The sequence below is a fragment of the Notothenia rossii genome (genome assembly GCF_949606895.1).
Source record: "Notothenia rossii genome assembly, chromosome: 9".
Taxonomy (NCBI): domain Eukaryota; kingdom Metazoa; phylum Chordata; class Actinopteri; order Perciformes; family Nototheniidae; genus Notothenia; species Notothenia rossii.
Genome location: NC_136907.1, coordinates 31317853 through 31340048, shown reverse-complemented (window position 1 = coordinate 31340048; position 22196 = coordinate 31317853). Strand labels below are relative to the sequence as shown.

General features: G+C 45.4%; 2 protein-coding genes across 3 annotated transcripts in view; both read right to left on the bottom strand.

Annotated features, from left to right (window-relative positions):
- The window catches only part of prdm15 (PR domain containing 15), a 25374-nt gene extending 13083 nt beyond the window's left edge, over positions 1–12291 (bottom strand). Inside the window, exons 1-14 of one of the 2 annotated variants that reach the window (XM_079647232.1) lie at positions 12178–12291; positions 11479–11518; positions 11068–11161; positions 9406–9559; positions 8428–8580; positions 8196–8301; positions 7438–7503; positions 6671–6880; positions 2164–2343; positions 1977–2071; positions 1385–1472; positions 1104–1271; positions 759–853; positions 546–677 (exon numbers count right to left, since the gene is read on the bottom strand). In XM_079647232.1, coding sequence (XP_079503358.1) covers positions 546–677; positions 759–853; positions 1104–1271; positions 1385–1472; positions 1977–2071; positions 2164–2343; positions 6671–6880; positions 7438–7503; positions 8196–8301; positions 8428–8580; positions 9406–9559; positions 11068–11161; positions 11479–11518; positions 12178–12276 — 1680 coding nt within the window. In that variant the 5' untranslated portion in view covers positions 12277–12291. The remainder of the gene's footprint in view (positions 1–545; positions 678–758; positions 854–1103; positions 1272–1384; positions 1473–1976; positions 2072–2163; positions 2344–6670; positions 6881–7437; positions 7504–8195; positions 8302–8427; positions 8581–9405; positions 9560–11067; positions 11162–11478; positions 11519–12177) is intronic. The other variant, XM_079647233.1, reaches the window with a different exon arrangement.
- Positions 12292–12953: 662 nt separating this feature from the next.
- The window catches only part of c2cd2 (C2 calcium dependent domain containing 2), a 38524-nt gene continuing 29281 nt past the window's right edge, over positions 12954–22196 (bottom strand). Inside the window, exons 12-13 of the mRNA XM_079652362.1 lie at positions 17686–17953; positions 12954–15253 (exon numbers count right to left, since the gene is read on the bottom strand). Coding sequence (XP_079508488.1) covers positions 15036–15253; positions 17686–17953 — 486 coding nt within the window. The 3' untranslated portion in view covers positions 12954–15035. The remainder of the gene's footprint in view (positions 15254–17685; positions 17954–22196) is intronic.

Genomic DNA, 22196 nt, shown 5'->3' with positions numbered 1-22196 from the left:
GTCTTTGGATTATAAATATTGATGCATTACATTAATGTTGCAGCTGGTAAAGAAGGAGTTCATTTTAATAACTGGGTATACTCTAAGGGGGCTTGTGGCTTGCTTCAATAATAATACATATCTGTTCATTTGTTGATTTTGTTTTGTATTATTAATCTGAATCAAGAAATAAATTAAATTGTATTAAATATAAATAGTGCAGTGAAAGAAGATTATTTCCCTCTAAAAATGGTAGTGAAGTGAAATATCACACCGAGCACACTATTTGAGTAATGGTTTTCTAACTGATAGATATTTTATGCACAAATAAGCTAAAATACTGTATGTGCTTAAAGCTGCTCCGGCTCTATTTTATAATAAAAAGGGTTGTTTTGGAGAAGAGGCATGGATTCACAACCGCTGAAATATAAGTAGAGTTCTCTGTGGTCTCATGCCTGTGCCTTATATCTGGATGATAGCTAACCTACGTCAGCAAGAAGATAATCTACAGCTGTGTAACGTACATACACAAATGTGTGTGTAGAGTTTGTTGCCCTCTGCCTCACCTTGAAGTGAACGTGGATGTGATCTCTGAGCACGTCCACGCGGAAGAACTTGCGTGCGCAGATCTCACAGGTGTACTTCTTATCGCCGTGAGTCAGCAGATGCTTGTTCATGTTGCTCCTGCAGGAGAACACCTGGGCACACACACACACACACGTCACAGAGGAAGTACTTTGTTATTCCCTCAGGGTTCCTGTGCGGGGTGCAGTGCTCACCTTGCCGCAGATGGGACACGGGGACGGCTCCTTCCTGTACCTGGTCCCCTCCTCTCCGTTAGCCTCCAGCTCCTCTCTCTTCATGTGCTTTGGTCCTGTCCAGATGCATTATGGTATTAGTTAAGCAAAGAGCTTCAAATCCCACAGGAAGAATAGGGTGGCATCTAGCATCGCTCGGAGTGGCCACACAAAAAACGTGCAGCGCTCAGAAAAGCCTGTCTAGCCTTTGTCTTAACACAAACTTAGCATTCCACACTCAGTTATCTATTTCTCCTACATTTCCCATTCTAAAAACATAGCATGACCAACATGAACAGAACTAAATGGATCCCCTCTCTCTCTCACCCACACCATGCCTCCTGTGGTGCTCCTGCATCACGTCTTTGCGGTAGAACATCTTGTTGCAGATTTCACAGGAGTAGAGCTTCTCTCCGTGCTTCTTCTTGTGCTTGGAAAGGTTACTGTTGGTGGAGAAGAACCGCGAGCAGATATCACACTGGAACGTCTTGTCGTCTGGAGAGAGGAGGAGAAGATAAGGCCTGGTAGGGATGCAATCACAATTTGCAAAAAGAAACCAGACAAGATAACCTTCAATTAAACCACCAAAAAAAAGAAGCTTGTCTGACCTGTGCGACAGTTGTGGAACTTTAAGGCATTTTCCAGGCGAAAGGATTTCTCACACGTGTTGCATTTATATTTGTAATCGTGGTCAGGCTGTCAGGAACACATGAAAATAAGTCACATAAACACGTAACCTAGCAGGAGACTTTTTAAAGGGGCTCTACTATGCTCATCTTTAGGTTCATATCAGTATGTAGTGTCTCTACTGTGACATGTCTCCATGCTTTCATATTCAAAGAGCTCTTTACTCTTCTCATACTGCCTGTGCTGCAGCACCTCTTTTCACCCTCTGTCTGAAAGAGCCCAGAGCCCAGTCTGCTCTGATTGATTAGCTGACCGGCTCTGTTGTGATTGGTCAACCGCTTAGAGATGACCCACCACTCACTTTATCATAAACAATGGGTTTGGAGCGCAAGTGTTGATTATTGATGTCACTCCACGGGGAGGGATCAGTGGGAGAGAAACTCCCTCTGGAGGGAACACATGGATTTAGTCTTTGCAGACCGTTTTCATGCACTAACACCTATAGACCACTACAGGAGAGGAAACCCCATAAAGCAGATCAGGGCCTCTTTAAGCCTTGAGCAATGAACTCACCATGTTCTTGCTGTGCTTGTAGGAGATGTGCTGCTTCAGACTCTCCTTGCGGCTGAACAATTTGTCACATTCATCACATTTGAACAGCTTATCCCCTGTGAGAACATACAGGAAGGGAATCCTGAAAAGGTGATCTCCACACATGAATCATTGATATATCCCCTTACTCAGAACTCCATGCACGCACCATGAGAGCGCACGTGTCTGTTGAGGTTGCTGCTGTTCTGGAAGACCTTGCTGCAGAGGGAGCAGCGGTACACCCTCTTGTGCTCTCGAGCTTTGTGTCTCTTCAGGACCCCCCCACTGCCTGCAGAGCTCAGCAGGCTGCCGTCTGCCTCTGAGGGCCCCGAGCGCTGCAGCTTCACATCTGCACACATCAGGATCACAATGTCAAATAATAATACAAAGTCATCAAGAATAATAGCAGAAAATAAACTTTGGTTATGCAGCACTTTTTAGAAAAGAAATGCAGCGCAGTTATTTATTATTAGATAAATAAGGATAGAATAAACCAACAATTATTCATGGGAAAAATATCTCAGTCAGTCAGTCAGTCAGTCAGTCAGTCAGTCAGTCAGACAGAGAGACACACACACACACACACACACACACACACACACACACACACACACACACACACACACACACACACACACACACACACACACACACACACACACACACACACACACACACACACACACACACACACACACACACACACACACACACACACACACACACACACACACACACACACACACACACACACACACACACACACACACACACACACACACACACACACACACACACACACACACACACAGTATAAAGTGTCATGAAAAGAAAATACTCAAGTAAATGACAAGGACCTTAAATGTGTAAAATACTTGAGTAAATGTACTTTGTTACATTCCATCTCTGGTGTGAACCATTCTAATTGTGTTAATGATGACTGTCAGAACAGGACAGTGGACACGAACCCGGATATAACTTTGTTCAACAAATGTTCAAAAGTTTGTAACTCAAAGTTTGTAACTCAAAGAACCGCTTTCCGTCACTTGTAAAGTAACAATAAGGGAGGGATGAAACAATATAGATTTGATTGTGGTTCACGTTAAAAAACTATTTATTAAATTGTGGTGAATTGATGTTATTAAGATTATCATGGATATCTTCATGAGTAAATATGAAAAGCTGTTGGACTCAGCATTACAGACTTATTTATATATTCTTTTTACCTTCTGATATAAGATTACCTGTTTTTTAAAAAGAGGTTTGAAAATATTGTTCCTCAACAAAGTGTTTAGTGATTCAAAGACTTTGAATTGCTTAGAGTTTAAGGCATATTTACATGATTATATGGATAATAAAGTCAATCTTGATTATTTAATCAGCATACTACAGTAATAAAACGTTGTGCTGTCACATGTCCCTGCTACTGCCTGCCTGACTCTATGTTACCCTCACCTCTATGTCTGCCTGTTACCCTCACCCAGGGTCGGCGTCATGGGGGGGTCATTCGCGGGCCATGCCCCCCCAAATGAGTCACTGTGCCCCCCCACTTTGCCGTTTAAAAAAAAAAAATCATATAAGTGAAAACGTTTCAAGCTCGGCTCTGTGTGTGTGTGTGTGGCACGAGCGCATTTTGTGAGTGCGCGACCGGTAACGTGGAATGTTGTTGTTAGCATCTGGTTAGCTAGCTATGCTAACGGATATAAAAAATAGCTGTTTCTACACCAAGGTGGAGGAGAGTCCTCTCCTGTCAGACTGAGAGGATCTTATAACGTCAGCTCAGTGAGGTAAGGACTCTCAGTGTTTAGAAAGTTAACTTTAGTGTAACTTATCTCAGTGGGTCTCAAACGGTTTGGTCACCATTTATGTAAACAAGTATTTGCGAGGAATACAAAAAATAAGAGAATAAATGAAAAACGGGTATGAAATACTATAGGACAGTAAAACAAGAATACAGTTTAAAGGGGAGTGATTAGTAAAATATCCATAAAGAAAAAGTTAATCTGCTTCCAGTTCTGTTTTTCATATGGATGCTGAGAGATGTATCCATAGATCTCTTCATTTTGCTTTCAAAGTGCACCAGATTGATGCATTTAACTTCAATATTAAAAATAAAATCCTCCCGGGGGAGCATGCCCCCAGACCCTCCTAGAGGAGGTTAGATCCAACCCCCACCTAAAACATGTTCACATGGATAGGATACTAAATACATTTGCTCACTTTTTATATGGTGGCCTATGTCCATATGTTTCTGTTTTGGTGGTCGTGCCACAACCGTGCATCTATGCACAAGTCATAGGTGCGCTATAAAATAGCACTACACCCCTGCAGTGTGTGTGAAAGACAACAGACTTTAATTTACAGCATGTTTTTTTAAATTGAAGTTGCGTTGGTGTTTGTGTGTTGGTTGTTGACGGCATTATGTGCCCCCCCGTGGTAAATGATTTCCCCCCCCATTTGATTTGTTCTAGAGCCGACCCTGCCCTCACATATGTGTCTGCCTGTTACCCTCACCTATGTGTCTGCCTGTTACCCTCACCTCTGTGTCTGACTGTTACCCTCACCTCTGTGTCTGACTGTTACCCTCACCTATGTGTCTGCCTGTTACCCTCACCTCTGTGTCTGCCTGTTACCCTCACCTCTGTGTCTGACTGTTACCCTCACCTCTGTGTCTGACTGTTACCCTCACCTCTGTGTCTGACTGTTACCCTCACCTCTGTGTCTGACTGTTACCCTCACCTCTGTGTCTGACTGTTACCCTCACCTCTGTGTCTGACTGTCACCCTCACCTCTGTGTCTGCCTGTCACCCTCACCTCTGTGTCTGCCTGTTACCCTCACCTCTGTGTCTGCCTGTCTGACTGTTACCCTCACCTCTGTGTCTGCCTGTTACCCTCACCTCTGTGTCTGCCTGTTACCCTCACCTCTGTGTCTGACTGTTACCCTCACCTCTGTGTCTGACTGTTACCCTCACCTCTGTGTCTGACTGTTACCCTCACCTCTGTGTCTGACTGTTACCCTCACCTCTGTGTCTGACTGTTACCCTCACCTCTGTGTCTGCCTGTCACCCTCACCTCTGTGTCTGCCTGTCACCCTCACCTCTGTGTCTGCCTGTTACCCTCACCTCTGTGTCTGCCTGTCTGCCTGTTACCCTCACCTCTGTGTCTGCCTGTCTGCCTGTTACCCTCACCTCTGTGTCTGCCTGTTACCCTCACCTCTGTTTCTGCCTGTTACCCTCCGGTTCCGGTGGGCATGTAAACAAATAATGCTGCGCTATAGTTTGTGGCCTCACCCAGTTGCATAGCGACACTTATTGTTTAGGTGTATTTTAATAAGCAGGTAGTCACCCTGTTACCCTCGCGTCTTTGGGTCTAGAAAAGCGCTATATAAATCCCATTTATTATTATTATTATTATTATTATTATTACCTCTGTGTCTGCCTGTCTGCCTGTTACCCTCACCTCTGTGTCTGCCTGTTACCCTCACCTCTGTGTCTGCCTGTCTGCCTGTTACCCTCACCTCTGTGTCTGCCTGTCTGCCTGTTACCCTCACCTCTATGTCTGCCTGTCTGCCTGTTACCCTCACCTCTGTGTCTGCCTGTTACCCTCACCTCTGTGTCTGCCTGTCTGCCTTTTACCCTCACCTCTGTGTCTGCCTGTTACCCTCACCTCTGTGTCTGCCTGTTACCCTCACCTCTGTGTCTGCCTGTTACCCTCACCTCTGTGTCTGCCTGTCTGCCTGTTACCCTCAGCTCTGTGTCTGCCTGTCTGCCTGTTACCCTCAGCTCTGTGTCTGCCTGTCTGCCTGTTACCCTCACCTCTGTGTCTGCCTGTCTGCCTGTTACCCTCAACTCTGTGTCTGCCTGTTACCCTCACCTCTGTGTCTGCCTGTCTGCCTGTTACCCTCACCTCTGTGTCTACCTGTCTGCCTGTTACCCTCACCTCTGTGTCTGCCTGTCTGCCTGTTACCCTCACCTCTATGTCTGCCTGTCTGCCTGTTACCCTCACCTCTGTGTCTGCCTGTTACCCTCACCTCTGTGTCTGCCTGTCTGCCTTTTACCCTCACCTCTGTGTCTGCCTGTTACCCTCACCTCTGTGTCTGCCTGTTACCCTCACCTCTGTGTCTGCCTGTTACCCTCACCTCTGTGTCTGCCTGTTACCCTCACCTCTGTGTCTGCCTGTTACCCTCACCTCTGTGTCTGCCTGTTATCCTCACCTCTGTGTCTGCCTGTTATCCTCACCTCTGTGTCTGCCTGTCTGCCTGTTACCCTCAGCTCTGTGTCTGCCTGTCTGCCTGTTACCCTCAGCTCTGTGTCTGCCTGTCTGCCTGTTACCCTCAGCTCTGTGTCTGCCTGTCTGCCTGTTACCCTCAGCTCTGTGTCTGCCTGTCTGCCTGTTACCCTCACCTCTGTGTCTGCCTGTCTGCCTGTTACCCTCAACTCTGTGTCTGCCTGTTACCCTCACCTCTGTGTCTGCCTGTCTGCCTGTTACCCTCACCTCTGTGTCTACCTGTCTGCCTGTTACCCTCACCTCTGTGTCTGCCTGTCTGCCTGTTACCCTCACCTCTGTGTCTACCTGTCTGCCTGTTACCCTCACCTCTGTGTCTGCCTGTCTGCCTGTTACCCTCACCTCTGTGTCTGCCTGATACCCTCACCTCTGTGTCTGCCTGTCACCCTCACCTCTGTGTCTGCCTGCAGTAGCAGCGGCTCCAGGCCGGCGTCCCTTAGCTCTCCTGCCCCGGCCCTGCGCTCTCTTTGGGGCCGGCTGAGCTGCGGGGGGGCCGCCCTCCTGCTCCTCGGGGCCCATCAGGCTCTCCTCTTGGGGCAGGAGCGGGTCGACAGGAAGCACCGCTGCTGTCCTCACCTCATCAAGATGACTCAGCAGATTGCCTGGAGGGGAATCAGAGCATGTTACCATGATGCAGCACTTCCTCAGCTTAAAGATGTTTTTAAGATAGAAAGATACTTTATTCATAGCAAATTGGGAAATGATGCTGTTACAGCAGGCATTCAAATAATTAAAGGGTGGAATTATAAACATAATCAAATAAAAACAAAACAATACAATAAACAGCAAGTTTATATACATATCTACAGCAGAAAGGACCTTAACCAGAAAGAATACCCAATATATATTACATTACAGTAGCATATATACATATGATTGTATATAGATTACAGTCGTGTAAAGTAGCTGCCGTGCAAAATGTTCATGGTGACGGAGAGGGAGAAACTCAAACTTTTGAGCAGTGCGTTCTCTGCCGGCCAGAGGGGGGTTAACAGTCAGACATCACCATGCTGGACTCCATGTGGATAGAAAAAGATGGAAACTTCCATGTACTGCAATGTAAAGCTAAAGACCCTTAACTTAGCTTCTCTGTGACTCACAGAAAAGGACATTTCTAATATGGACTGATGGAGGTGCTCAATGTTTTTAATGACCTCACCTGCAAGATTATTTTCAGCCACTGGGGGCACATAGGCTGCAGTTTCCTCAGAGGTCTCTGGCACTTCTGAATTAAAAAAGAGAAAATCCATAAGACGCAACTCACACTGTGGCCATGAAACGCATCAGTGCTGCAGTGGTGTGAAGTAACTAAGTACATTTACTAGAGTACTGTACTTAAGTAAAATACTTGAGTATTTAAATTGTTTGCTACGTTGTACTTCTACTCCACTACAATTCAGAGTTAAATTGTTTACTTTTACTCCACTACATGTATTCAATATCTTCAGTTACTTTACAGATGTGGATGAATGATGTGAAATATAATCAAGTGTTAAATCAGACTTTAGTTCCACCTGGAGTAAATCCACAAGCTACCCTGCAGTATACAAAGTCATTCAAACTAGCTGCAGCTTTACCAGCTTTGAGAACACTTTCATGATCAATCATTATAAAACATATCATATATATTATTCTGAAATGGACCAATCTGCACAATGACTACTTTTACTGTCGCTACTTTCACTATATTTGGATGCTTATACTAGTGTACTTTTACCTGAATTTAATTTTGATTGCAGGTATTTTACTTGTAACAGAGTATTCCTACACTCTGGTACTTCTACTTTTACTCAAGTACAAGATCTGAGTACTTCTACTTTTACTCAAGTACAAGATCTGAGTACTTCTACTTTTACTCAAGTACAAGATCTGAGTACTTCTCCCACCTCTGCTCTGCTGTGTTGTGATGTCACCTACCTGGTGGAGGTGCTGGTTGGAGTGGAGGCTTAAGCATATGCTTCTCCATCTTCTTGGCGTAGAAAGCTCCGTACCACACCCTCAGCTCTGCTCCTGGCAGCACATCCTGGGAATCAAACAGCAAAAGTTACTTCACACCAATCCTGTGTGAGAAAATAAATGAGCCGATTAATCCCTAAATCTGGACCCACAGCACGATTCTGAAAGGCTCAGGTTCAGGATGGACACACACCTGCGAGGTGTTGAAGTACACGTCCCCATCCAGCTGGTAGGCCGTCAGGTTCTGGTGTGTGTGCTCAGAGGCCGGGCGCACCAGCATCATCCAGTTGCAGTCTTCTTCATAGCTGGAGTCCAAACACACCACCACGGAGTCCTTCTGGAAGATCTGAGCATTGGAGGACGGCCGGTTAGCACACATTCATTTCAGAGCAGAGCAGCAAGTGTTTCTTACTAAGTTGGATGACTGTGCAACTTAATTTTTTTTATAATTAAATCAGGAAATTGAATTTAGAATGCACTTTGATTATACTTCTTAATATATATATGTAAAATATATTACACAGTATTCATGTGTTAATAAGCCTACTTTTCAAATAAATTCAGTCAATTAAAAGTTGAAATCATTTTCTAACAAATCTTAGATGATAAAAAAAAAAAAAAAACGTATTTACATAGTAAGCTTGAAATATGCCCTTCCTATTTCCCCTTATTCTAATACATCTGAAACTTCTGTTTTAAGGAGCTGCCAGTTTTTTTTTAACTAAATAAATGAAACCCTATGGAGAGCTGTTGTAGACAGATTATTTTTCTTAAAGCATGTTCTAGTGTCAAGCATCATTTACCTATACATTTGATTGATTTTGCTAACCTATATTTTAACTTGAGGCAGAATACCTCACATCTTGTGAGAGGGGCCAGCCCTTTGTAAATGTTCTGGATGAGGCCCTCAGTGAAAAAAGTTTGGACACCCTTGATCTAAACCATATCATGGAAACTGCCATATTTTAAAAATATGTATATATTTGAGGCAGGAAAAAAATCAGGACATTGGGAAAAATAATTGGTATTGAGCAGGAAAAAGGCTGTAGATTAATCCTACAACTAACCGACATTTCTTTACAGGACAGGACTGACCCTGGTAAAGAAAATTCTAATACACCAAATTAAAACCAGTAGATACACAAACTGTTCAGGGCTTCTCGGGCTGCACCTTCAGAGGGAATGCTCCTTCCTGCTCCAGATGGGGGACCCTCTTAGCCTCAAAGGGCCCAAATCGGGTCCTCTTGACAAGGCGGCGCAGCACAAACACCCCCTCCTGTCCATCGGACCCCGGTCTGATCTCCAGGCTGCTCGGTAAAGACGACCTGATCCAGGACAAGAAGAGTATTCTTGTTAAAACGGCAAAAACACAAAATCTGAATCAGGTTAAAGGAATTAGCTTTGGTATTTAATTGTTTTTGAAAAAAGGAGCAAACTACTATGAAAACTATTCTAAATTAAAAAAAATAAATAGAGAAGAAAGAAACCTACGGAGCCCTGGAGGGTTCATAGAGAGAAAAATAAATAAAACGAGGCCACGTTTTATTAAATTTGTGCGCACGAGATGTAATTCGTGGCCTCAATTTAATAAAACGAGGCCACGCGTTATTCATTTGTGCGCACAATATACTTTTCGTTCGCACGAGATACTTTTTTTAAATGGTAAAACACATCGAACTGCCCGATTATTATGCCATATTATTAGTTTTATGAAGAATATGTCCGGTCGCCAGGGCGTGTGTGTGCGTGTGTGTGTGTGTGTGTGTGTGTGTGTGTGTGTGTGTGTGTGTGTGTGTGTGTGTGTGTGTGTGTACAGGCGTTTGTTTATGATAGTGTCGTTCGTTCTGGTGCGCTCCGGCAGGACTATAGCACTACATCGAGATTAAGATTAAACAAATTTCTTTCACTTGGGAATTCACATATAACTATAGAGAACCAGGTGTGTGTAAATTACTGTTTGTGGTAATTTGAAAACAAATGCCGGTGTCGGACACACACAAACACACCGAACACACACAGAGCGGAGCTGAGCACAAACACACACACACACATCATGCTGGTGACCGGACATCTCCTTCATAAAACGAGTAATAGGGGGAATACTCGGGCAGTGTGTAGAGGTGTGTGTGTGGTTAAACGTAGCAGCCTCGATCTCTATTCAGCGGTTCTAATGAAGGGACACACAGTGAAGTAAACAGTAAAAGGCACAGCTCTTTGCAGTTGGTGCTGCTCTTCTCAGATTCTGCTGAGTTACACGTTACTGCCTCCAGTGCCCTGTACGACGAAGCCAGTTCAACAGACCCTGGATATGTTTGATTTACCCGGCTTAACTAACCCTAACAAACGCGATCTTGCTAAGCGGTCCTACGACGCTGGTTATTAACTCAGTATTAAATCAACCAGGGTTTCTCTGTCCGGCTGAGAGCGCGTTCCCCTGAAAGGGACGGGGTTAGCAACATTTGACCAATCACAAACATGGACAAGCGTGCGTCATACGTAGAAACCTAAATATACTCAAGTAAGATCCATTATATTTCCTTAGTATTTAATATAATGTTTTTAAATATACAGTTAGTCGATTATATATTAAGGCATTTATGCAAAATAAAATGTGGATTTGCCTGTTCGCCAGAAAGTGAAGAATCTGCACTGCGCTCTGTACACACAAACTATCTCTTCTCAAGGTCTGAAATATCATAACACATACACAGGCTGCTCCTAAAGGGGGGCTTTATGAGCAGTTTACATGTCTGCAGCTTGCAGGAATCACACTGTGAATTGAACACTGTTTAGTGAAATGGATGGAACCACGGCAGTCAGAGCTGTCACTCACCGGGCCCTGCTGAGGACGTAGGAGTCCTGGACAGTGACCAGGGGCCCCAGCTCGGGACACTCAGAGTCATGGTACTGGCCACAGTCCTCACACCCTGCAACACATACACAAATATAAAAAATGAGCATTTTGGTTCCCCTGCATCATTTTAAAGCACAGCTTGAGGAATTGATATGTGATACTCCTGGTATCTGTCTTTGTGAATACGTTTGCAAATTGTACCACACACACACACACACACACACACACACACACACACACACACACACACACACACACACACACACACACACACACACACACACACACACACACACACACACACACACACACACACACACACACACACACACACACACACACACACACACACACACAGTCAGTGAATGCAGCAGCTGGACTCATACTCACAGATGAACTCATCTGGTGTCTGCTCAGCCATTATGCCAACCTAAAAAAGGAAGAAAAACATAATAAAATATCATGTCATTATTAGGGTCTGCCAACTAGCATGTATTTCCTCCAGATCGTCTCTGAAATATGTGTCTTTATATCAAAGAACTACTTTAAGAGTGTCAGAATGTAGTAGTAGTAGTAGTAGTAGTAAACCCCCCCCCCCCCCCCCGTTGCATACACATAACCCCGGTTATGTGTATAGAGTGCATACACATAACCCGGGTTATGTGTGGAGTGCATACACATAACCCGAGACATGGAGCTGCAGTGCCTCAGACCTCCAGGCTGAAGGCATCATGAAAAACATGAGCTGTTTTCCAGTATAGCTACAGCTGGAGGATGCATGTTAACGTTCGCAGTCCAGGGCAGGACATGGATCCAGGATTTGAGTCGCTCCCAAACTGTAGCCGGGTTTTAACTCCGATCTGAGCGGCTCCTTTTCACTGAAATGTAACAAAGAACAGTCGGCATGGCGGATGGACCGGAGACGCAAACCAGCAAACCGGAGTCGCTGCTGTTCAGAGGCCGGCAGAGAGCAGATGGAGAGCCGGGAAAGAGCTCGGAGCGACCCGGACACTGCGGCTGCACCTGGACTATAACACTGCGGCGTCATTTTGTAAAATACTGATGTACATTTAGAGAAAAACACGTTACCTTTCCTGCAGAAGACCCTTCATTTAGCGAATCCTGACTCCGGGTTCCAATCAGCTCCAGAAACGGCGCAGGACCGGAAATGAACAGAGCCGAGTGCATTGTGGGGAATGTAGGCGCATGCAAATGCAACTCAATTAAGCTTCGACCAGGAAATTAGAGGTTGTATTGAAGTTTACTAAGCAAAAACTATATTTAAAAGAACATACCTCTTAATTGTGTCATTTAAGTTCCACAAAACCTTGTAAAAATAATTTAGAGAAAAATATCACTTGTAGGCTACTTGTTTGCTATAAAAGTACTGCATTATAAGTAAAAAAAGTATTTTCAGTCAAATGTGCTCAAAGTAACACATTTTAAAATAGTCCTTATGCTGAATGAACCCTTACAATAATATATATAATTATATATTTTAAGGGATTATTATTTCCTATATTTTTGTTGTAGCTGGCACAGCTGATAATAATAATAAAATTGTACTCTCGGACAGCCATTTTGCTCTGCCATAGTCCTATAATACATCATTTTAATTAAGTGGAAATGTCTGCCGTTTTTCATTTAAATATATATTTATATTTTTGCTCTTCAAATAAAGTACCAAATAAATGTTTTTATCATGACACAAGAAAACATGATGCATTTTGCAACACTAGAATGATAAAAAAAAAACACATAAAAACAATTCTCGATTTTCTAAATGAGCAAATCTTAGAAGTGAAACAGCAAATCAACATGTACAGTTTTAAAGACACAGGATCAATGGGGAGCACTCACTACCACATACTCAGTACTTTAATCAATATTTATTGCTGAAAAGGAATTACCTCAATGTTTATATTAGTTACAATCCCTGCAGGGAAATGACTGCAACAACAGCTAAGTCGGTCCGTTTCTGTGCACAGAGCATATGCCAATAAAAAAACATCAGGAAGTAGTTTCTTAAACACACAGCACTACTGCTTACTGAATGTACACCAGTAGATGCCTGCAGGCTGCCATTAGCAAAGGCTCTGAAGCTGAACATGATTAAAACCACTCTTTTCCTCATCTCTAACTCAGAGTGCAAAGGTAATCACATTTTCTTCATCCCCAATCTGGGCCCACAATGTTTTAAAACAGACATTAGTCAACAATGGTAAAAGACAAATGACAACCCAAAGTATATCTGCAGGACAGTATCATGAACAGCGAGTGAGGCTTTTTAATTCTCAGATAGTCTAACAATGTAAACACTCAGTTAACAGATATGTTAAGTGCATAGGCTTCTTGATTATAGATGCTGCTGATGTTGCAGGAACATGGGTGTACCCTTGTCTCATTTCAACAGTTTGCTACAGTCCTCCAGTCCTCTGATGTGGTGTTAGATGCAGCCTCAAGAACCAAAAGTCCACCTGTGACATCATCCTCAGAAAAAAGTGTCAGGCAATCCGTTAGTGCTGCATCATTCTCTGAGTACACTCGCTTATTAAAGAAACAGTAGTTAACATGTTGGACAGAAATGTCTTCAAAAAGCTGCTCACAAAAAGAAAATACAATCATTAGCTGGATTTAAAAAAAAAAAGAAGTCTGTTCACACTCATGTGTTCGTTCATAGCTACATCTTATAAAAACAATAAGATATCCAATAAACAATTTCATTTTCAGATAAAATGAATGTAGACTGCCTTCCAATGCGATGGTTATGGCCAAGTCCCTGCACAGAGGTTCATTCATTCCCTTTTGACACATTAACAACCCTGATGATAACAGTAGTGAACAGGAAGAATCTTTTCGGAAGACAAAGGAGAAAGTTGCATATCATTTAAAAAAAACACATCTAGCCGAGTTTCATGTTCTTTTTTTTCCTATTGTAAGGGTAATAACTTATTCATGATAACATGTTCCCTGTGCATGCCAATCATCCATGACTTATACTTCTATGTTAGACATAAGGCTGACATTATGCGGATAGCTTCGTTTTACAGCTTTTATATGCACGGTAGATATAGCTGTAGTTCTGATCTTGTTATCTTGGAATACCATTACAAGGATTTCGAATGAACTGATTTAAATACCATATCTCATAGTTTTAGTGTCAAAAAGTAGTCGTATTACTATCTCCCACATTTAAAAGATGGTCTCCCTTTGTTAATGTTTTCAAAATGAATCTCTGTCACCAGAGCAGATCCTGTCATTGCACTTTAAATAAAGATTCCAAAACTGTGCAAATCATACAAATACCACTCTATAGTTCATCTTTGGTCCTGTTGGTCCTCCGTAGGAAATGTACGGATTGCAGCAGGGAGAGTTTACTCTTCCCCCTCAGTGTCTGTGAGGTAAAGAGTGACAGCCGGTCCCTTCTGTCAGTAACAAGGCCACAAAAGCACTTAAAAGACTTCAAAATGTTGCATAAAATCAGATGAAGGAAACATGCAAAATCCTCTGAAATACCATTAATCCCAGACAGGACACAGACAGGACGGACACACACACACACACACACACACACACACACACACACACACACACACACACACACACACACACACACACACACACACACACACACACACACACACACACACACACACACACACACACACACACACACACACACACACACACACACACACACACACACACACACACACACACACACACACACACACACACACACACACACACACACACACACAAATATCTGTCTCTCACAGGAAGCAGGAAACGACAGTAAAAACAGTTTTACATTTGCACAGCTTTCCCATTCACAATGCAGGAGTCCCAGTATAGATTGGGGGGGTCAATTAGCCAGGGAGTTAGCCAGTGCAAGTTTGAGGTGGAGGTGATGGTAGTTGTTGTAGGAGAGACTGAGGAGAGCAGGGTCACACATGTGGCTCCCCCGTAGAGGTAGGGCCATTGGCTTTGCTCTTCCTGCTCTTGCGGGTGAGCATGCGGCTGAGCGTGGCGGTGCGGCTGGCCCGCTCCACGGCGGCCGGAGACTCCAGGTACACCAGGTCATTGTGAGACTGGCTCATCCCCGGGTCCTTGCGCTGGTGACGGCGGCGGAAAAACAGCTTGGCACTCTTCTGGAGGAAGCTGCCTGTAGAGGGGGATAAAGGACAGGAAACATACAATGTGATATCATGAGACAAGGACTGTGTCAAGACGACACCACTCAAGGCTGAATCAAGCTTTGGAGGAAGCAGACATTTGAAGACAGCTAAAGCAGCAATGACTTTATGTTAGTTGGAGAATGTGGATTATTGATGGTGATAAAATCTTGCGTGTGTGGGACGGGTTGGAGAAAATGTATTCTATTTCTCTTTGACGACAAGTCTTTCGTCTGTAAAAGGTCCGTCCAGATTTGGATAATGAAAATCAAACTTGGAAAAACCTTTATCACTGTCTTCACCAGCTAACACAAAACGAACCAACAGAGAGCAGCCACAGTGTCCAACCTTACAGCGAGCATTACTCCTTCTTTTCAGCACATAAGGAGTTTCTGGGCCCATCTGTGGACACGATGAGGTTGATTAAAGAAAAAACACTAAAAACGGTTGTACCGTATGTCATTTTAGTTTTACATTCAACATGTCTATTTACGAGCTTGAATAGAGCCTTAAATGGCTGTTGTCTAAAGAAATACATTTTTTGTTACTTAAATTGTAGTCATTACATTTTTTTAATTTTTTTTAAAGGTCCCCTATTATACTGTTTTTCATCACTATATTATAGGCCACAGATATATACAAAACATGTCTCAAACAGATCATTGCAGCATTACCCATAATCCCCTCTGTTTCAGCCCTGTTTCCAAAGTGCTGATTCTCTGTCTGTTACTTTAGATGAAAATAAGGAGCACCTCCCCACACCCCTCTGAGAGAGATTTGGTTACAAAGAACTCAATGGTGCTAAAGGAGGAGATTCAGGTGATAAGGGGGGGTTACCTTGGTTGCTGATTGGCTAATGGTTACACAAGACAAAACATTGTTATGACATCATAAAGTGGCCAAAATCTGATCAGCTCATTTTCAGACAGGTTTTTATAGAAATGGATCAGGACAAAAAGAGAGAGAATCTTTGTTCCTGAAACTTTCAGAGTCTCTTTCCACAGAGGGGACACATGTTGATGTAGAAGAGACATGAAGAAGAGGGGACACATGTTGATGTAGAAGAGACATGAAGAAGAGGGGACACATGTTGATGTAGAAGAGACATGAAGAAGAGGGGACACATGTTGATGTAGAAGAGACATGAAGAAGTGGATTTTGCATAATAGGTAACCTTTAAAACAAACTATCAGAAACAATCTTACGCAGCCACCACAGGAATCTAACAGTACAAATATTATAATGCTAATAATCTGCAACTGCACACAAATACTTACTTAATGTACATATACTACGTTTTCACAGAATGAAAAGATATAAAAGCTGGCAAGATTATAAATAAAGCTTTGAAGTTTACAACTATTTGGTAGAGCTCTAATAATTAAATTGAGAACAAATTAATGACACATTGGTTACATCATTATCCTCCATATAGGAGAAGGCTGAACAATATACTAAACAATACTTTATTAGTAAGGCTATGAGGAAATGTTTGATCTAGTGTAGTAGCACATTTCCACAACAGCGGAAATGCGCCATTAGATTTGTAATCCAACCACTTAATCTGATATTAGAGACTAAAATCGTGAGAGTGATCTTCTGGAAGTCCGAGGCTACAATTCCTTACCTTTGATAAAATAAATCATATTGTTAGTGAATATCTCAAAATACACGTTAATACTGTGCAACCCCACAACAGGTATTCTAAAGTTCTAAAATGTATCAACTACATGATTTAGAATTATCTAAATGATTTGACATAAACTTAAAATAATCTTGACATTCTAGAATAACTACTTCCTCTACTACACATACTAGAGTACCAAGGATACTACAAGTAACTGGTGAAGGAACTTACTCATCAGGACATAATGTGAGCTTAGCACTGCTCTCCTCTGAGACGGCAGTTTAAAAGGAAAGGATCAAACAGTAAGAAGGGAAGAGAGAAAAGAACACAAAAACAAACTGCATCATCGAGGAGCAAGAGATATGATTTTGGAGATTTAAATTATAATCATTTATAAAATAATCGGCTATAAAGATATGTCACCATGTCCACACTTACAAGTGGCTTCAGGTAATCAGTGGTAGGGATACATAGGGATTTATCCATTTTGATAAAAAGCACACACAATAAGTTGATCATGGTGAATTCTCATTATTATATAATGAGAATATAATATAATCCTTAAGAGTAAATGAAACGGGATCATCTTAAAAACAGGAAAATACTTAACTTACTTTAGGATTGAACTCATTTTAGTCTGTTTTCCCCCCCAAAATAAAATAGACATACGCTAGAAAGAGATGTGTGTTAAGTGATTCCAGGATATTTAAGCTGCATTTTAAAAGTTGTATGCATTATATTTATGATAACTGTCCTCTTACTACTATCCTGACAGTATCCTCTGAGAGCTCTCACCTCGTCTCTTCTTGCAGCTGGCCTCAGACACACACATTGACAGCGAGGTGTGTTCCAGCTCCTCTCCTGTTTGGCTCTCCCAGTCTTCCGGGGGCCTGCCCATCCCACTGGGGCCCCCCTGGGGCTCGGAGCTGTCTGGAGGGCTGCTGGGTCCTGAGGCCATGGCAGCCGTCACATCCTGAGTGGAGCTGGCTTCGGACATGGAGGCATCCATCGCTGCAGCGTAGCCCGCCATCAGAGCCAGCTCATCATCCTGAGACAAGGGCGTCTGGGTAATAAAGCACAACCCCATTATCAAAATCAGTTGCTAGTTCAGCAGGATTTCCTTTGTTTAACATTTGCCTATGATACAAATACTTCCTCTGGAATCATGAATGACCCAACTATTTGCATTAGCAGATATAAGGACCTGTGTCCGCCTGTCCTTTAATGTCATTATGACTGGCAGAAGCCAAACTGTTTTCCACTTAAAAGCCTAGTTTCAATCATCATTCCATAATGGAAACATGAAGAGACTCTTGTTTCTTTCCTCTGTCATGATCAACAGGTTAGCGAACACAACCGCTACAAAAGAGTTGACCTAAAGCAGGGGTGGGGAACCTTTTTCCTCTCAAGGGCCATTTCCATTTTTTAACATCCTCCGAGGGCCGTACAAATTATTGACCTCTGCTTAAAAATATTAAAATCACAGCCCATTAATTTCGCCTTTCTTTCATGCTGTGTGTGGCAGCGGGGTGTGGTGTGGGCGCTGGCTGCTGGAGTGAAGGGAGTGGCTCGGCCGGAGGCCAGACAGCTGATCGGAATCAGGTAATCAGTGCCGGAATAAAAGCATGTTGTAACCTGGTTCTGGTCTGTTTAGCAGTAGGCGGGATCCTGGAAGGTCACCAAAGGACCTGTGAAGGTTCCCACCCGGGCAACGTTTGAGACCCGCGTACATTTTTGTTTGGAGTTAATAAACGCCTGTGTTCAACCAACCTGCTCTTTCCGTCTCTATTTGAACCCTGTGTGAGCGGAGAGGCTCACAGTGGCGCCTGAGCAGGGACATCATGTCGGAAGGAGAAACCCCGCTGGGTCAGGCCCTCCAACGTCTCGCTCACATGCAGGAGACCACCACAGCATTACAGCGACAGCAGAGCGAGGCTCTGCTCGGGATCGCCTCGAGCCAGCGCGAGGACCGGGCTCTCCTACGGGAGCTGCTGCAGCGTCCGGCCGCTCTGGAGGCCGATCCCGCTACCAACCCAGCCCGACTGCCTTCAATTGCCCTCCAGAAATTGACGGCAGAGGATGATCCGGAGGCGTACCTGGACATCTTTGAGGGCACAGCGGCGGCGTGCGGGTGGCCGGAGGAGGATTGGGCAGCGCGGCTATTGCCTCTGCTATCTGGGAGTGCGCAGCTAGCCGCCCACAGCCTGCCAGCAGCCTCTTGGCTTGTGTACCGGCATCTGAAGAAGGCCATCCTGGACCGGCTTGGCAGCACGCCAGAGGGACATCGCCGCCGGTTCCGGGCCCTCCCCTTCGAGGACGCTGACCGGCCCTTCTCCTACGCGCAGCTGCTCCTGGATGCAGCCAGCCGCTGGCTCCAGCCGGGGGTGCGCTCCGCTGAGGAAGTCGTCGGGCAGGTGGCGCTGGAGCAGTTAATCGCCGGCCTGCCATCTTCGACGGAGAATTGGGTCCAGTGCCATCGCCCCGCCAACCTGGAAGTAGCAGTCGTCCTCGCGGAGGACCACCTCTCGCTTCCCCGGCGGAGCATGAAAGAGTAGCCCCGACCACCAGCCGTCTCAGCGGGCAGACCCGTCCCAGCCCCGAGGAGGAGTTTTCCTGGAGCAGCTGCCCTTCCCTTCCCTCCCCACCATCACACGGCCCCAACCCCGCAGCCCCGACACTTTCCCCCATAGCTCTACCTTACCCTCCTGTTTTTATCTCTCCCCAGGGTCCGGCCTACGCTTCTGGTCGTCCGGCACCACGGGGGGCTCCTCAGACGTCAGGGCAGGATTGCTGGCGGTGCGGGCAGCCCGGCCACTTCCGACGGGAGTGTCCTCTCATGGTGGTCGGACAGCTGGTTCGGGTTGCAGGACCGCCAGTTGCCTCCCCCTATTTGGAAGGGACGTACCGTATACCGGTATGTATACAGGGGGGTACACACCAGGCTCTGATGGACACGGGCTGTAATCAGACGATGATCCATCAGCACCTGGTTCGGCCTGGGGCATTGATTGAAGCATCATGGGTGAAGGTGAGGTGTGTGCATGGGGATATTCACCAGTACCCGGAGGTGACGCTGGAAATTTCTTATAAGGGGAAAGAGCATTGAGTCAGGGCTGGAGTTAGCACTCGCCTTACGCACCCTGTGATTTTGGGAACGAATTGGCCGGGGTTTGCTAAGCTAGCGGGGGCTATGGGGGTGCGTTCACGGACGGCAGGGAAATGTGAGTTGTGTGCTGTGTTTAGTGGAGAGTCAGAGGCGGCTGACGACATCGAGGGGGAAACGGACACGGAGGGGGCCGCGGAGGTCCCTCTGGACCCGCTGGTGTTTCCCGTGGAGGATTTCCCCCTCGAACAGTCGAGGGACGAGACCCTTCAGCACGCCTTCGGCCAGGTGGTGAGTAATGATGGCTCCCAGCTACACCCAAACGCAGCACTCACTCACCCACACTTTACGGTAGTTAGGGACAGGCTGTATCGTGTAAGCCGTGACACACAGACAGGAGAGATAAATACCCAGTTGTTGGTGCCAAAAAGCCGTCGGGAAATGGTTTTCCAGGCGGCTCATTATAACCCCATGTCAGGTCACCTAGGGTACGACAAATCACTACACCGGATAATGGCCCGATTTTATTGGCCAGGCATTCGCGCAGATGTGAAGCGGTGGTGTGCATCTTGCCGTGAATGTCAGCTGGTTAACCCGCCGGCCATCCCCAGAGCGCCTTTGCGCCCGTTACCATTGATTGAGGTGCCTTTTGAGAGAGTTGGTATGGACCTCATCGGGCCACTAGACCGGAGTGCACGGGGATATCGCACACAGTTTATGTCACGCACACTACGCAAGCTGTATGAACTATTGGGCGTACATTCAATACGGACTAGTGTTTACCATCCGCAGACCGACGGCCTGGTGGAACGGTTTAACAAAACACTAAAGAACATGGTTCGTAAATTCGTTCACGAAGATAGCCGTAATTGGGATAAATGGCTAGATCCTCTGTTGTTTGCAGTGCGGGAGGTGCCCCAGTCCTCCACGGGATTTTCTCCCTTTGAGCTGTTATTTGGTAGGAAGCCCCGGGGTGTTTTGGACCTAGTTAAGGAAAACTGAGAGGAGGGTCCAAGCACCAGTAAGAACGAAATACAGTACGTTATGGATCTGCGAGCAAAACTCCACTCACTGGGGGAGATATCACGGGAGAATTTGCTCCAGGCTCAGGAACGTCAGCAGCGCCTGTACAACAGAGGGTCGAAACTGAGACAATTTTCACCGGGAGATAAAGTGCTTGTATTACTCCCATCCTCTAGCTCTAAACTACTCGCCAAGTGGCAAGGACCCTTCGTGGTCACACGACGAGTGGGGGACGTAGATTATGAGGTGGTGCGTTCTGACAGGGGGGGAGCAACACAGATTTACCACCTTAACTTCCTGAAAGCATGGAGGGAGGTGGCGTCGGTTTCTCTGGCCACCACGGTGATTGAGAGAGATGAGTTGGGACCGGAGGTCATTAAAAGCAACAAAGTAGCCCCGGTCTGTTGTGGCGACAATCTCTCACCGGGCCAGAGAGCAGACGTTGCTTCGTTGCAAAGGCAGTTTGCCGACGTGTTCTCTACGCTGCCAGGGCGCACCTCTCTCATACACCACAGCATAGAAACGCCCCCGGGCGTGGCCATTCGTTCACGGCCCTATCGGCTGCCTGAACACAGGAGGAAAATTGTTCAGCCGGAGCTTCAGGCTATGCTAGAGATGGGAGTGATAGAAGAGTCCACCAGTGACTGGTGTTGCCCCGTCGTGCTGGTACGTAAGTCCGACGGGTCAATCCGGTTCTGTGTGGACTACCGCAGGGTGAACGAGGTGTCCAAATTTGATGCTTATCCAATGCCCCGGGTCGACGAACTCCTGGATCGGCTAGGCACTGCTCGCTTTTACACGACGCTGGATTTAACCAAAGGCTATTGGCAGATTCCCCTTTCTCCAGAGTCTAAGGAAAAAACGGCCTTCTCCACTCCGTATGGTTTATACCAATTCATCACACTTCCTTTCGGGTTGTTCGGAGCTCCAGCCACCTTCCAGCGGCTCATGGACCGGGTGCGGCGTCCCCACTCTGCATATGCTGCTGCTTACTTGGATGATGTCATCATTCACAGTGAGAAATGGGAGCAGCATATGCAGCAGGTGGGGGCGGTGCTCGAGTCCCTGAGGCAGGCGGGGCTCACGGCCAACCCGAAGAAGTATGCGGTTGGACGGAGGGAGGTACGGTATCTGGGGTACCACTTGGGCGGCGGGCAGGTGCGGCCACAGATAGAGAAAT